Genomic DNA, 15,719 nt, shown 5'->3' on the forward strand with positions numbered 1-15,719 from the left:
CAAAGATAAATATATACTATTATGTCAGGTGGTGATAAGTTATGGAGGATTATAAGAGAGGGTACAGGCATTTATTCATTCATTCCATAGGTACCAAGTGCCCACTATATGCTAGATACACTGTTACAGGCTTGGGGTATGTTGGTGAACGAGATGCAGGTTCTCAACCCAAGAAAGCAATGCTGTGACACTTAGCCCCAGAAACCTGTATTTTCAAAAGTTCCTTGGGCAATTCTGACACATAGATCACAACTGAAAACTCCTCATCAAGTAACCCACATATCCTGTATCAATTATTACATACCTCTGTGCATCCTACAAACACCTCACATTTCTTCTAATCTCATCTCTAAAATTCTGTCAAGTGTCCTCTTTCCCACATATCCTTAATTAGGCTCTCTCCATCTCTCACCTAAATTTCTGTTATAATGTCCTTATGGAATTGAACCCATCCTCTACACAGTTACCAGAATGATCACTCTAAAAAGTAAACCTGATTCGAAGTCACTTAGTGGTTCCTTGTGACTTACAGGAAAAAGTTCAGCCTTTTGGTCAACATTCAAGGCTCTTCACAATCTGGTCCCAGCCTCTTCTTTCAGCATAACTGCCCACCACTCATGCAGCATACCCACCATACTAGACTCTTGCAGGTGCCAGGCCTACCGGACCCCCATGCCATCCCCTCTGCCTGTATTGTCCTCTCCCCATGTCTATCTAACAGAATCCTTCTCCTCCTTCAAGAACTGCCTTGTATGTGACTATCTTTAGAATGAGATCCTCAAGGACAGGGCCCACATCTTATTTGAGTTTGTAGCTACCATCTTGTATACAATACATACTCAATAATTATTGACTGAATAAATGACTGCAGGAAGAATGAATTAGTAACACTACAGGATGATTTATTCTGCTGGGTGCTAGTAAGAGGTTAAGTCAGTGTTTTCAATCAATTGCCAACAAGGACATTTAAACACTTTATTTCCAATAAATACCCTACAAGTAAACCTAGCCAACCTATGCATTAACGGTTCTGAACTCACTATTCACACCTATTTGTCTTATTTTTCTCACTCTTACACTGTCTTCCATCTGGCTTTTCCTAACTCTTCTGCATATGTCTCCAGTTGGCCCACAGTATTCTCTGTTAGTTTTGCTCCAGCAAAAGCAGTCATTGACCTCTGACTGAGTGACAATTATTACTGGGGCTGGTTTATATATGGTCAGAGTAGGCTACCACTTCCTTAGTGCACGTCAGGGCACTGATGCCCACTGCCCCTAATATAACCTTCTTTGTACCTAGGAACTTGCTTCCTATGGTTGAAGGTTCTGATCTTTATCAGGATGCATTCTAAGAGTAATTCTTTAAACTTTTAGAAACCATAAGACAAGGAAAAAAGCTTAAAACCTTCATCCATACAGGCTAAGTTATTATAAAGTCAAGTAGGCCTTAGGGTGGAATGCATGTTAGAGCCTTTCAAAGGAGAAAGGAGAAGGCCACAAGGCAACTGAGGGATGTAAGATGGGCAAGAGTGTGGGAGGAGGAACCAGAAGAAGGAAAGAATTGGGAAGCTTGGAGCACACGTGCGGAACTATCATTTTTTTAAGAGACCTGGGATGGCCCTGTCTGTGACCACAGAGCCAAGATAATACAAGCCACCAGAGGGATCAGTCCTCAGAAAGGCAGTCTTCGGGGAAGAGATCAGAGAGACCACAAGAAACTAAAATGTCAGTCCACTTCTAGGCTCCTTCAGATCAAAACAGCGCCAGTAGTGGGGACATCTAAGGCCCTGATCAGTAGAGAGGCTACTAGACTCTCAGTGTTGCCCCAAGCACCCAAACTCATTTCACAGAACTTGTCATCTCAAGTAATAAAGGAGAGGTTTCTCATCCCAGAGCAGGCCTACCTCTCTAGTCAGGTATTTACACGATTCCTGATTTGGGGGCAGGATCATGACCCACTTGGAGTTTCTCACATCTTCATTCTGTGCTCCCCATCTTGGCTCAGCCATGTCCTTTGGATCACTGTATACCTGTTCCACAATTATTTTAGGGGGAGACATGATGTGCTATGAAGGTGCGGTTCATGGACCAGTGTCAGCATGTGAGCTGTTTGTTACTGGTTTACAATGAGGTAAGTACAGAAATCAATATATGCGTTTAGAATCATTCAAAACAGTTTGCTGAGACATCCTGGCACACGATCACTGGGTTTATTATCTTGGATGCCTTTGCTGTTTTCTGTATTTCATTTTCCTAGTATTCATATTTATTATTCTATAAAAGCTATCAATCTGTGATGATTAGAAATTAGAAAATTAAAAAAAAACCCAAAACACAGGTCCTTCACCACAGTTTGTGCCAGTACTATCCTGCTGAAGATTAGTAACCAGAACTAGAACTGTGAGCCTCTGGAGTTTTCCTTGCCACTCTAAAGAGAACCTCATTCTCTGCTCCAGTGTCCATCACACCTCTCTCTGCTTCCTCAGGTGCTACAGGTGCAAACAAAGATAAGTTCCAGAAGAACACAGACAGCTTCCCACACTTGAGTACATGCTGAGTACCCACAGTGTTTTATTTATTCACAGGCAGAACCCCACAATGGAAGAAAAAAAATCTTGCTCTAGAGTCTGTCAGAAAAACTCCTTCAGAAACTGCAATATGCAGTCACTGTGGCCTCACACTCCCTGACTCCGGGCTAAGAAAATATTGACAGGTATTGAGTCATTCTATTGAAGTTCACTTAGTCTATGAGTACAGGGCCCAAAATATACTTAACACACCCAGTTCCCAAGGTTAAAGTATAGGTGAGAAACTCTGCACAAACCTGACGTGGAGTAAAGCAGTAATTTCTGACACGGAGAGGAGGAAGTAAATGATGGCTCCTTCTACAGTTCTGGGTGATTACCACCTGGGCCACGTAATGAGCAGAGCGCTGGGTACATCTGGCATTTTTATTCCTGCCTACTCAACCTACCTCATCTGTGTTATAATAACACAATTATTATGCCACCTGCAAATTGCTACTTTTCGTTCATCCTGAGAAATGCTAAGTAGTTCCCACACCTCCTTTCACTTAATCTCATTACATCCTGGTGAGGCAGCTTGGTTCTGATGTACAGATGAAACCTGAACGACCCGTCTGAGGTCACACAAGGAACATAGAAAACAGAGCTGCAAATGTGGAAGTTGTATTAACAGCTTTAAATTGAGGAAGCGGGATGGGTACCCACCAGGTTACGTGAGTTCTAAGGAAAATCAGTTGAGCTACAAGCGCAGTGGCACCTCTGTCTGCAAGGCCCTTTGAGATGAAATGAGTTCCTGGGAGAAGGACAGGAAGTAGACCCAGAAAAAACTGTGCAATGAGCTAAGTTTGTGTCTGACACCCCAAACCTTCTCCTGTCCCCTTCTGTGGCACTTGCACCCTCTTTCTTACATCAGTCTGTGCTCTGACGTCCCCTTGCCCCATCAAGCCCAGCTCTTAGGAGCTGCTCTCAGCTCCCTGAAGGTGAATCTAAATGACTGTGTTCTCACCCCAAGAGTTTCTAATATTTAAGATCTCATCTTTCCCTGTGGAAGGCAGGCAAGCCTTCATCCTGTTAGGGAGGTTGCAGGCAGCTGGTTCATGTGGAGTCATAAAGGGAAAGGGCAGGCTGTTCTCCACATCCTTTCCTGAGCTCCCTGAAAGTCCTGTATGTATGTGAGAGCCCGTGCTTCCGTTCCTTGAGCATCTACTATGTGCTGAGGACTCTGTGTTAGGAATTGAATTCTACATTTACTAGCTAATAAACTTCTCAATAATCCTGATGGCAAACTATCATCATTCCCATTTTATAGCTAAGGAAACAAAGGCCCAAGAAATTAAGTCATTTCCAGTGCAAGGTCACAGAATCAATTGTGGCTACTGTTAAGATGTTTTAACCTCTAGCAACATGGCCTCTTCAGACATAAAAGAACATTACAAATCATCCCAGAGGAAAAGAGTGCAGCCACCCACCCCGGAAAACAAAGTGAGTACTCTCCAACAGGGAAGTGGATAAATAACAGGCACCTTAATAGAATCAGTATTCCATTATCCATGTGACGTAACTTCACTCATATTTGACTCTGAAATGCCTGTTGGCCGCTATATTATAGACCCTCTCCCTCACCTGTAAATTATGTTGGAAACATCCCTATTCCCCAGGTGCCTCAGCCTTGGACTCTGACTCAGTGGCTGTCCCACCAACAAATTCATCAACTTCATTCCAGTTGGAGACTTTGAAATGAACTGTCTTCACTGAGGAGTTAGAGATAAAATGCAACTGCCCTCCCACCAAAGAGTAACAATTATATCTCAAAGGGACAGACACCAATGGGAAGATCCTTCAGTACCTAAAAGGAAATCATCACGGTTCAAAAGGTTTGTGGCAACGTAGCCCCATGATCAGCTGTATCACAGGAACCATGTACAAATGTACATTTTGATTGGCCAGATGATAAAATGTATGGGAAACACCAAAAAACCGAGACTGAAATATTGAGGACAATCTGCATTCTTAAGAGGCATCTAATGAGTACCCACCATGTGCCAGGTATTCTACATACATTACATTACTGCTAACGTTCACCGTAACCTTTCTATAGGTTATGATTCCTGTCCATAATTAAGAAAAGAGACTCAGAGAGATTAAACGACTTGCCCATGGTCAAATGGCTAATAAACAGCATATTCAGGATTTGATTCATGTCTGTCTGGTTCCTGTGCCTGAGTTTCTTCTGCTGTACCAGGATGTTACAATTTGATCATCATTCATCTCTGTCTTGAAATGACTTATTCCCCTACGTTCATTTGGGAGTCCCTCTCCATCCACTACTAAGCAGAAGTCTTTAACACAAATAAAAAATAGCTCTGGTTGGTGTTGGAAGAAATCACCACTTAATATTCTAATTTTATTTAATATGCAGATTTGTTAGAAATTCTGAAAGCTAGGGAAGAGTACTGCTCAGGCTTGTCCACATCAGAGCGCCCAGAAGCCTCTCATGCGTGCCCCTCCCCCAGGCGCACAAGACCAGTGTGGCATCTGCACTTGTGCAGCACACCACGCCGGGAATCCCACAGGCGGCCACTCTCCCCATGTGCTCTGTCTTACCGGGAGCTTGCTGGCGTTACATCTTCTTCCGGCTCTTCTGCAACACCAGCTAGCTCTGCAGGGAGGAGACCATCTTTGTTGACATTATTCACCCAGCTGCCCTTTGCCCCGTTTGCTCTATTCTTACTCTGCTCAGCTGAAACAGGAAACAGTAAAGACAAGAAGGTTATCTATCTTTCACCTCCATGACCTACAGCTCTCATACTGGCTCTTATCATTGAAGGCTGGAAACCTGAACTCCAGGCCTTCCCTGAGTGCCCAGGCAGTCTCTCAGGTGTCTGGGGACCTGGGGTCAGAATTACATCTACAGAAGTCAGTCGCTTCCTATGATGTTTTCTCCCTACAAGTCAAGTCTCAGGAGAGCGAGGGCGTAATTTTCAATGTGCAGGTAACTCCAGAGATGATTAAAGCAAACTTCTGACAGTCTCAAGGTGAATCTGACCCGAATTGGGGTCAGGACTGACTGTGTATGGCCAGGGGATGCTCAGGGAAGGGAGTCGTCATTGGGATGGAAGCACCATCATTACCAAGTATTTACTCAACAGCTATGATGTGTCCTAACTTGAGGCTGGGTTTTGGAATACAAAGGGGAAAAAAAATGCTTCTGTTCTGAAAGGTTCCTCTTCACTGCCTCTTCATCCTCCTCCCCCAATCTCCACACATCCAACTTTCACATTTTCCTCAATAGCCAGCTCAGATGCCAGGGTTCCCAGAAAACCTCTGTGATCCTTCTTCAGGAAATAACATCTTTTGCCTTTAAACACCCAGGGCCCTTTACCTGCACTTCTCAGATAAATAGCATCAACTGAGTGATGACTGAGCACCCAACACAGTGCTGAGTCCTTTGCAGGCATTATCCTATGAGGAGGGAACTATTTTCCAAGTTTACAGATTTGGAAATTGAGGATCAAAGGGTTCAAGAAACTTGCCTAAGGCCACAAAGCCAGTAAGTGACAGAAATAACTTTCATCAGTGTTAAGAAGGTGAAGCAAAATAAAGGCTCCCAATTTCCAAATACTCATATCCACGGGTCTCTTTACACATAAGTCTAGTTTCTTCAGCTGCAAAATGAGGTCCACAGAACTAACTTGTACCCTTCAGACTTCTGAAGGTCTGGGTAGTTTTGGAAACCAAGAGGGCTGCAAGCCATGCATAGCACATAATAAGCAGTCAGCTCTCATCTGTAAAGCATGTGTCTGTGAGTCAGAAAGACTGAAATCCCGGCTCTGCCATTTGCCACCTATATGACCTTGGGCAAGTTACTTCACTTCTCTGAACTTTACATACCCCATATATAGAATGGGGCTAATAATACCTAACTTACAAGACTGCTACTACAATTAGAAATACTAGACAGTAAACACCTATCTGTTAGACTCTGAAGAGGTGATGGCTGTTTTCCTTATTGAGTACCAGCTAGAACTAGGCAGGAGCTGTTCTCCAGGGTAAAGGTTTACACTGACTAGTGCCGAGTTAGAGAGGAGGCACCTGGTAAGTATTTAATGAACTTCAACAGAATTCTAAATAAGCCCTCAAAATACTGTCTTTATGGAAACTTGAATGATATACTTGGTTATTAAAGAAGTACCAAATGTCGAGGTCATTGAACAGGGAGGCTAAACTCTTCCAGTCGCCCTACTCAGGAGAAAAGGTTCTGAATTTCCAGAGTTAAAAGCCAAAGAAAGAGGAGGTGGTGGATCCCTTATAAACCCCAATTGTCGATGCTACTCCAATTCAGCATGGCATCTTAAGAGCTTTGTCCTTCTTCACCACACTGAATCACTTAGCCCTGCCCTCACCCATCCAAACCCAAGGCTGGCAAGAAGATTTTGACCTACAGGACTACACATTTTGCAAAGCATACCTCTAAGTGATTTTCCTCAGCAGGTTTCAGGAATGATTCTGACACCCTTCCCTTCTCCCAAGGACTCCTTCCCAAACAAACGCTGGCTCGAAGTGCACCAGCCAAATCAGCTCACCTGCTGCCTGGTGCCTCTTCTTTCTCATGGATGCTCTGATGATATCTGCACCGTGGATTTTGTCTCTGTGCCTTTTTGCCTTGGCTTCATAAAACCATTGGCCACTCATATTCTTCAGCTGCTGGTCATCCTTAATTTTTTCAGGCAAATGTCTACAAAAGGAAAAATACTCTGCTAAGAACCCACAGTAAACAAATGAGTTCACTGTGACACTGAATAAAGAAATTTATAAACATACAGCCAAAACAAAAGCTCCCAATATTTTAGAAGATCTCACAAATCTCCCAGATGATTAACAAAGTATGTTCCCCTTTGACTGAAAGGTCAGAGAAGCCAAGCTCAGTATTTTTAAAAATTCAAAGATTTAAACCATGGTCCCCAGATGATGCCTGAAGTTTCTCAAGAGTAGATTCACTTTTTGGGCATAGGCTTATGAGTCCACTGTTCAAATGCAAATGCCCCAGGGAAAGATGACATATTAAACTTCCTTAATTCAACAAGCTGGGATCAGGGAAGATCAAACTTAAGTGGGATGGGGAGTGAAGGCAGAGGTAAATTCCATCATTTGCAGATACTGCATTTAAGGGTTCCACAGTCATTCATGCTCACTGAAAAACTAAAACCTAAAGAACAAACCAAGCACTGCCCTCCTAAAACCTCCCTAATTGACACCGGAGGGAAAAACACTGTTCTATGTGACAAATCTTTAAATCTCTGCAAGTCTCTATCCATCTCAATAAAATGAGAATCACAAACTATCTTTTCTTATCTGTAGAGATGTACTCAGAATAAAAACTTTAAGGAGACTTTGGGAGATAATACGCTACAAAAATCCAAGAGGATTTTATGATTGCCATTCAAGCTAACAGGCATGCCTCCTAAAGCAGCAAAGTGTTTCAGCCAGAGAACATACACAGTGGTCACACCAAGGGGGTGGCAGGGCTGTGTGTGAGGGCTGCACACAGGCACACCTGGGAATGGGAAAAGCGGGAGGGGCTGTCACCCGGGTTCTGGCAAGTACGGTCCTGCTCTCCCACGTGTGCCTGGAGGGGGTCTTTCCAGCTAGAGTCCAACTCTGTGCTGGAAACTCCCCTCCTCCCCCAGTTACCTAGAAAGAAGTGACCTTACCCCAAACGTATCCAATCACAACCCTTGTACACACATTGTTGTGACAGCTCATCACCAAATCCTGACAGGGACCCAGGGTCCTCACTTCATGGTTCTGAATCACCAGGAAGGTCATGGTTCTTATCAAACATTTCTAATCGTTCTCCATTGCCTAGGTTTTCAGCAGAGCAAAAAGACCCACTCTAGGCTGTTGGCAGAGCTTTTGCCTTCTGTTCCCAAAAGGACCACATCTGAGCTGAATTCGAGAGAAGTCCTTCCTGCTCTCCTCGACTAGAGAGTGAGCCTCCAGGGGCAGGGTCTGTATTCGATATACCTTTGCTTGGTGTCTGGAAAACAGTGGGTATTTGTTCAGCACTTCTGGAGTGAAGGAATATCACACAAGGCCCTTAACCTCCTGGCTTCGGGCTACCATTCAGACTGATATTCCAGCACCTGCTCCACGTGCCTCCCTGCCAGCACACTGAACTTCTTGCTGGCGTCCAGACTGCTCTCATGTGACCTCTGTGGATGTTACAGGCAGGAAGGTACAGCAGAAGCCCATAGGCTTTGGAGACGCCCCAAATTAGGTCCAAATCCCAGTTCTGACTCTTAGCTATCACCTTTGGCAGGTTACAGAAGTCCTCTAAGCTTCAGCCTCCTTGCTTGTAAAGATAGGGGAAAATAAGACATATTCTGCAAGACTTGTGGGATGATTAACTGAGGTGTTTACTTGAAGGTACCTAGCAGTGCCTGGATCACGGTGAGAGATCAATACATGTGAATTCTCTCAGATGTCTTTCCCTCACTTCTCTGTCCAGCATGCTGCCCCTCATCCCTCAGATCTGTGCACCACCTCACCGGGGAAGCCTTCCCTGCTTCCCAAGGGCACAATGCCACTTGCCCTTGTCCGTGCTCCCACGGCAGCACTCACCACACCGTGTTCCAATGATCTACTTGCACATCTCTCTCATCCACTAATCTGTGAACGCTGCACACTCCTTGAAGGCGAGGACTACCTCTTAATCTCCTTTGTAACACTGGCATCTGGCACACACAGAGCTGATACGCAGAAACTGTTTGCTGAGTGAATAAATCACTTAACAGATAAATACTCAACAGCCAGCCCAGTCTGAGTCAGGCAAAAGATCAGAGAGGCCCCTCGCTGCTGGGGTTAAGTGAACCACGCTCCATCCCACTGGCAGTGCCCTCTCCTGATGAGGCAGACCATCTCATCCCTTGGCGGATTAGGAAAAAGCATGATGAAATACGGCATCAGCCATCATCCTTTCGAAAGAGACTCCAAACTCTCACAGCATAACTCCCAATTCCGCTTCATGAGATTACTTATTTTTGTTCAGCTGAATGGCACTTTGTAATGGTCCCCATGCAACTCTTGATCTGTCCCTGCCTAAATGACAGTCTGCAAGCCTCTGATGACACTGAGCTTCCTGTGCCCAGGGAGCAGGTGCTGTGAGTCAGGCTCGCTGAAGCACATGGCCCCTTACAGTGAAGCCATTACAGTAAAGAACTGAGATTGGGTTTCTGGCTCATTTCTTTAAAGTAGCAAAAGGAAAGGAAATTCTTTCAAATTCAGTAAGTGCTATTTATAAATGCCCTAACATGATCATCACTGCTAGGGTTAATCAATTTCTTTTTCTATGTTAGTCATGTGGAATATTTTACAGATAAATCCATATGTATAACATCAAAGCACCAGTTTTGCAAAGGTGTAGATCATTGAAAAAAAAATCCCACCATCTAAGTGGTGCTATTAAAATCTTCTCTGAACCTAGAGAGTATTATGCTTATGAAATAACTCAGAAAAGACAAAGACAAATTCTGTATGATATCACTTATATGTGGAATCTAAAAAAGAATATAAATGAACTTATTTACAAAACAGAAACAGACTCACAGATACAGAAAACTCAAATCAATGGTCACCAGTGGGGACAGGGGAAGGGGGGCAATTTAGGGGCATGGAATTAAGAGATACAAACTACTAAGTATAAAATAGATAAGCTACAAGGATACACTGTATAGCACGGGGAATTAGAGCCATTATCTTGCAATAAATTTTAATGGAATATAGTCTAAAATTACTGAATTACAATGCTGTACTGAAATAATATAATATTGTAAACCAACTATGCTTCAATTAAAGTAAATAAAAATAAAAAATAAAGTCTTCCCTAATTAATCTCTCATTTTTCTTGAACTCTAACTGTACCAACCAAGTTAGCACCTAATTCTCTAGCCACTGTACCATTTAGTTGAAGAGGGAAAAGGGTAAGTTTCTTGGAATTCACAGTTTTTAGACCTTACCACCCACTCCATGCACGCTGTACTTAGTAGAGAGCTGTGGGCAGAGAAGATGCTCAATAAACACCCATGGGCTGGTGGGCAGAAGGGAAGGTAGAAAATGAACACTCAGCCCAGAGAAGACACTGTCCTGCCGGCCCCCTAGGCAGAACATGCTGGTCATGTCCCCAGCCCTTCAGCCAACACACCCACAAAGCATGTGTTTTGTATGGGGCCTCACATTTGGCACTTAACATACATCATCTCACTTCATCCTTACAATTTCACCATGATGTCCAAAGAATTTAATCAATTGCCAAAGATGGCCATCTTGCCTTCTCTGTATGTTAAAGGCCATATCTGTTTATTCACTAATTCATGAATTCCCTACCATATACCAGGCACATGCTTGGAATTGTACATAACAAACCTATAGCCCTAACTGCCAGTGTTGACTCCCGTGGTGCAGAGAGAACGTGAGCAGTTCCAGGGGAAAGCCAGGAGGGCAGTGATGCCCTTCATCCTGGGTTCAGCATTTTCCCCTCAGCCTACCCGCTTCTCCTCCCTATACTTAACGTAGCACACCCCAGCTTCCAGCTTTTCATCATGATTAAGCAAAGGCCCAACATCATAGGCAGGACCTGACTGACATTATCTACTCAGCAGTGGATAATAAGAATCAGCAGACTGGCCAGAGAGGCTGATTGGTCCATTCCCCAGCTTCCTTTTTTTTTTTTTTTTAACCCTTCAGTATATTCTGGATGGTTAGATTACATGATTTTATATGATTTTAAAGTACTCTTAGATGTTTGTGTTGAATGTGAGAGCTGAAATGGACCTTAGATAGTTACTAATGGCCTCACTTTATAGATGAAATGAGGCCCAGAGAGGTTAAGAGTTTCACCCAAGGTCACACAGAGTTGGGACCGGAAGCCAGCCTGACTCCTAGCCAACATTCTTTCTACTAACCCATCCTGCCTGAGACAAACATGATTTTGATTTCTAAGATGGCTATCATACTTCACTCATTATACAAAGGAATTCAACCTTTGATAGAAAATCTGAAACCCAACACATGTGAAAATGAAATAAACTGCAAAAGTTCTTCACAGTGGAAAATGAGAAGAAAACGTGTTATTGCTTGTGTTGTGGATACATCACAGATTCCCACAGTCTGCTGCGAGGCAGCAGAGTGTGTGAGAAGCACAGGTTTTGTAGTTGGATAAGCAAGGTTTCAATCTTCCAGGGCACTTCACCTCTCCCACCCTATTTCTTCATCGCTGAATGGGTGCAGCTACACTGTTATGCAGATGAAAAGGGGAAATGTGTGTGAAACTCTGCGTACAACGTAGATCCTGGACAAATGTTGGTTCCTTTTCCCTTTGCTTTGACAGAAAACACCATCAGAAGTCCTGGAAAGCAGTTCTTCAACAACAGTTGCCTTCATTTAAAAGAAACTAGGTCTCAAGGCAGCAGCTGAGAATCATAAGATGTGGTCGCGGTTGAGATGGTATCTACTGCAAGAACGCCCATCAGCCTAGATGTGGTTGTGTGTTTATGGGGTGGGCGACGTGGTGCTGGTGGTGCACAGACACAGGGGCAATGATTTCCTGCTGGCAGTGTGACGCAAAAACAGGAAATACCACCCCCAGAGTGTGTCATTTTCAAACCATAAAAGACTAAAATTATATATATGTATGTTTGGTGGTGTTTCTTTTAAAGAAAAAAGAAAAAGAGAGAGAGAAAGAGACGGGGAGAGGGAGGAGGCAGTTGGGAGAGAGAAAAAGAATCCATCCTGATGTCCGCTTCACTGCTGCTTTGTGCAGTGTCTCCAGATGGTAGTTAGGGAAGCAAACTGGGTAGACATGTGTGGTAGTAACTGGCCTGGCACTTGTGGCTATGGGTCCAGAGGCAGCAGGAAGGACAGTTGTAGTGGCTACAGCGACCTGGAGCTGCTTTCTTCTAACTGAACCCCGGAGACACCACAGTGGATATTTCCTTGGGTTCAAATCCATATTATGTCATTAACAGGTTGAGTGATTTGGTAACCAGACACTTCCCCTTCCCCTGCATGATACCCATTTTCTCAGCCATGAAATCAGGATGGGAAGAAACAGAGGATAAATCATCTCCAAAGTGTCTTAAATGAGTTGGATGTGAACAAGTCAAAGCACTGGATAAATTAGGAATGGCAACCAGATCTCAATTTGAATCCAATTCTCATCTACAGACACACTGAAAAGGATTCTGAGGAAGTGTCCACTCTTAGCGGGCAGCAGTACCATAATCCATCAGTAATGTCCTCACAGGTACAGGAAGGTTACACTCCAAAGTCCATAATCAATTAGCATGTGAATAGGAGTCTGAATTTCAGTGGCAGATTTGCCTTTCTAATGATGTTTTGCTTAGGCTAATATTAGAATTCTCTAATTCATGTTTCTAAAGCCACATACCAACTAGGAGGACCGGGGCATTGTAAAATCATGTTGGGGAAACAAAATTGAGATTTTAAATTTGCAACTGATAATCCATTAAATGGATAAATGGTAAATTCCTTGAGACCTGGGACTACATTTCAGTTATCCTAGAATTCCTTTCATGTCATTGTCCAGAGAAGTTCCCTATGTTTAAAAGGTGCTCAATTAAATTCCCCTGCATTAAATATCTGAGTGTTTTAGGAGTAATTCCCTCCTAAGGAATCAGACCACTAACTGGAGAATCTGTCCTTTTTTAGAGGCACAGGTGGAATGGTATATTCCATAGGGAATTAAAATGCATCCATCACCTATTACCTGATAAGATTAAGAATTATTTCGCTTAGTGCTGACTTTAATTCTTTGAGTTCCATACTATGGTCATTCCCAGTCTCTGAGTTAAGGCTCAGAGAGGTCAAGTAACTTGCTGAACCACAGTTGATTAGCTGTGAGGATAGGATTCAAACTCAGGTGAGTTTTGATTCAAGGTCCATGCAGGGGAGTTATTTCCCTACACCATGCTAGAACCCTCACTGTTCTGAGAGAACAATACCAGCGTGCAGCATGGGGTCGAAGGAAAAGCACTAAACCAAGAGCTATTCTTATCATGGCTTTGGCACTGATGAGCTGTGTGACCCTGGGCAAGGCACTCCCCCTCTCTGGGCTTTACCTTCTTTATCTGTCAAGTGACTGATATGGACCAAAATATCTTTCCAGAGCTATCAGCCTTTAACTCTGATGGAAGAGCCAAAGATAAACAGCTGGGGCATGGTGAAAAGCAAAAGCCTGTGGAATAGCATTTTCAGAGACCAGAGACCTACTCCTGGTTCCACCAACCCAGGAGCAGACAGACTCAGAACCATCTCGAGTCCCTTCAGTCCTAGAGCAAAAGGTGCCAGAGCTCCATTCCTTTTGTGTGGAGCAGGCCATGGTTTGGGCCTCTTTCAGCAACCATAGGCTGCAGGTCCTGTGTCCATCTGCGCCCCCGGAACACAGTCACTCATTCCTGGACCTGCCCATGTCCAACTCCACATGAGCTGCTTGGTGTCTAGCTGGGAAAACCCCTGGAATGGTAGCAGTAAACAGGACTTGACTTGCACCAGATTTCTCACCATCCCAAGCCTTCCTCCCATCAGTTTACAAAAGCAAAAAAAAACAAAGCCAGCACCAGCAGCAGCTTCTGAGGCACGCCCAGAAACAGTGCGTGGAAGGGGACTGCAAAGTCTCCACCACAGAAGGACTCACGGCAGTTCTGCTGTAGCTGTAGACTGGCTGGTGTCAGTGGCCCCTTACTCACACCCCTTACAAGGCCCAGTTCCAGGCAGAGCTTTGCATTTTTACAGATATTTTCATCAACTACTGTAGGTGCCTGAGAAATGCCTCCACTCACCTTATGCAGAATCACACAACTACAGGGAAAACTCAGCAGCCTGGAATCCCAGGGGCCAAGGAAATACAGAAGAGAGGGAGGACGAATCTCTTTTTTGTAACCCAGCTAGACAGAGGAAGTGGAATTACAGACCACGTGTAATGCCTTGCAAGTGGGAGGAATCAAAAATCACAGCTCTCTAATATTCACAGTCCCTGTGACCTGAGAAAGGAAGAGAGACAGGACCCAGTGCAATTGCAGCTCCACTGCTTTCTTTCCCAGTCTCTCCATCTTGTCTTCTGAGAGGCTAAAGGATTCCCACTTCCCACTATGCTTTAAAAATCAACTAGCATTTTCTCTGTGCTGCCCCCTCCCCTTATTTCTTAAGTGGGTATAATGGTCTTGCCTTACCAATCTTGGGGTTGCTGGGAGGATTATAAGAGAGTAACATTCATGAACTGTGAATGGGTAAAAGCTGAATACTACCAAGAAGCTCTGATGACCCAGTGGTGTGAACCCTCACCCCTCCAGGGAAAACTGCTCAAAGCACTCCATGTGCTTTGAATGGAGAGCAGCGACTTGAGGGAAGGGGCATGGCAAGCAAGAAATCCCAGTCTCATGATCTTCACTACCTACAGCCACCTCCTGTCACTATCACAGCTCAGCGTCCTACCTCACACCAAGACAGCCACCCTCTTCTCCATGGCCAGGTCCCAGGATGACCTGTCCACTACGGTTTTCTCAGGAAGGGGAGGTAGAGTTAGTGAACGAGTTCAGTAGGATTTAATTCTCACTTCTGACACCTACAGACTGCATGAGCTTGGGTGAATCCCCTGATTTGTCTCAAAGTCAGTTTCTTCACACATCAAGTGGGTATAATTACACCCCACTCAGCACTCCAACTGCACAAGTGTTGTGAGCTCTGAAGAAATAATGGGCGTGCAAGCCCCTTACAATTTGCTAAGCACTGTCTACATATGAATTATTACTAGTAGCTATAATTAGACGCTCCAGAGTGCTTGAGGTGAATTTCAGCATGTTCTTTTATAAGGCATCCGTGTTTAAATTATGGTCAAAATATGGAAAATAAAAGGGGTACAAATAAATCCATTACTGATAATCCCTGTGTCCCAGGAAGTAAGAACATGGCTTATGTTCCTTTTGGGTGAGTCCTGGGATGTGGATCATGCAGTTAATACTACTAATGCACATTCAGGAAGCCTTTCATTGCCTTCAAAGACCCAGATGACAAAGGCAGTAGATGGCAGGGCTTGGACTCAAGCCCACTTCCTCAGCATTCTGCTGTCATGCTCCTGCTACCCGGCAGGCGAGCGGAAGTGGTCAGAATGTTGATGTAGAA

General features: G+C 44.1%; 1 protein-coding gene across 18 annotated transcripts in view; it reads right to left on the reverse strand.

The window, feature by feature from the left end:
- The window catches only part of SYTL2 (synaptotagmin like 2), a 99,539-nt gene that overhangs the window by 41,132 nt on the left and 42,688 nt on the right, over positions 1 to 15,719 (reverse strand). For 13 of the 18 annotated variants that reach the window (XM_031460473.2, XM_064492772.1, XM_031460475.2 and 10 more), the window contains 2 exons: positions 7,109 to 7,260; positions 5,130 to 5,265 (listed from right to left, as the gene is read on the reverse strand). In XM_031460473.2, coding sequence (XP_031316333.2) covers positions 5,130 to 5,265; positions 7,109 to 7,260 — 288 coding nt within the window. The remainder of the gene's footprint in view (positions 1 to 5,129; positions 5,266 to 7,108; positions 7,261 to 15,719) is intronic. The other 5 variants (XM_064492777.1, XM_064492778.1, XM_031460482.2 and 2 more) reach the window with 1 other exon arrangement.

The sequence above is a fragment of the Camelus dromedarius genome, chromosome 12, assembly GCF_036321535.1.
Source record: "Camelus dromedarius isolate mCamDro1 chromosome 12, mCamDro1.pat, whole genome shotgun sequence".
Classification (NCBI taxonomy): Eukaryota; Metazoa; Chordata; class Mammalia; order Artiodactyla; family Camelidae; genus Camelus; species Camelus dromedarius.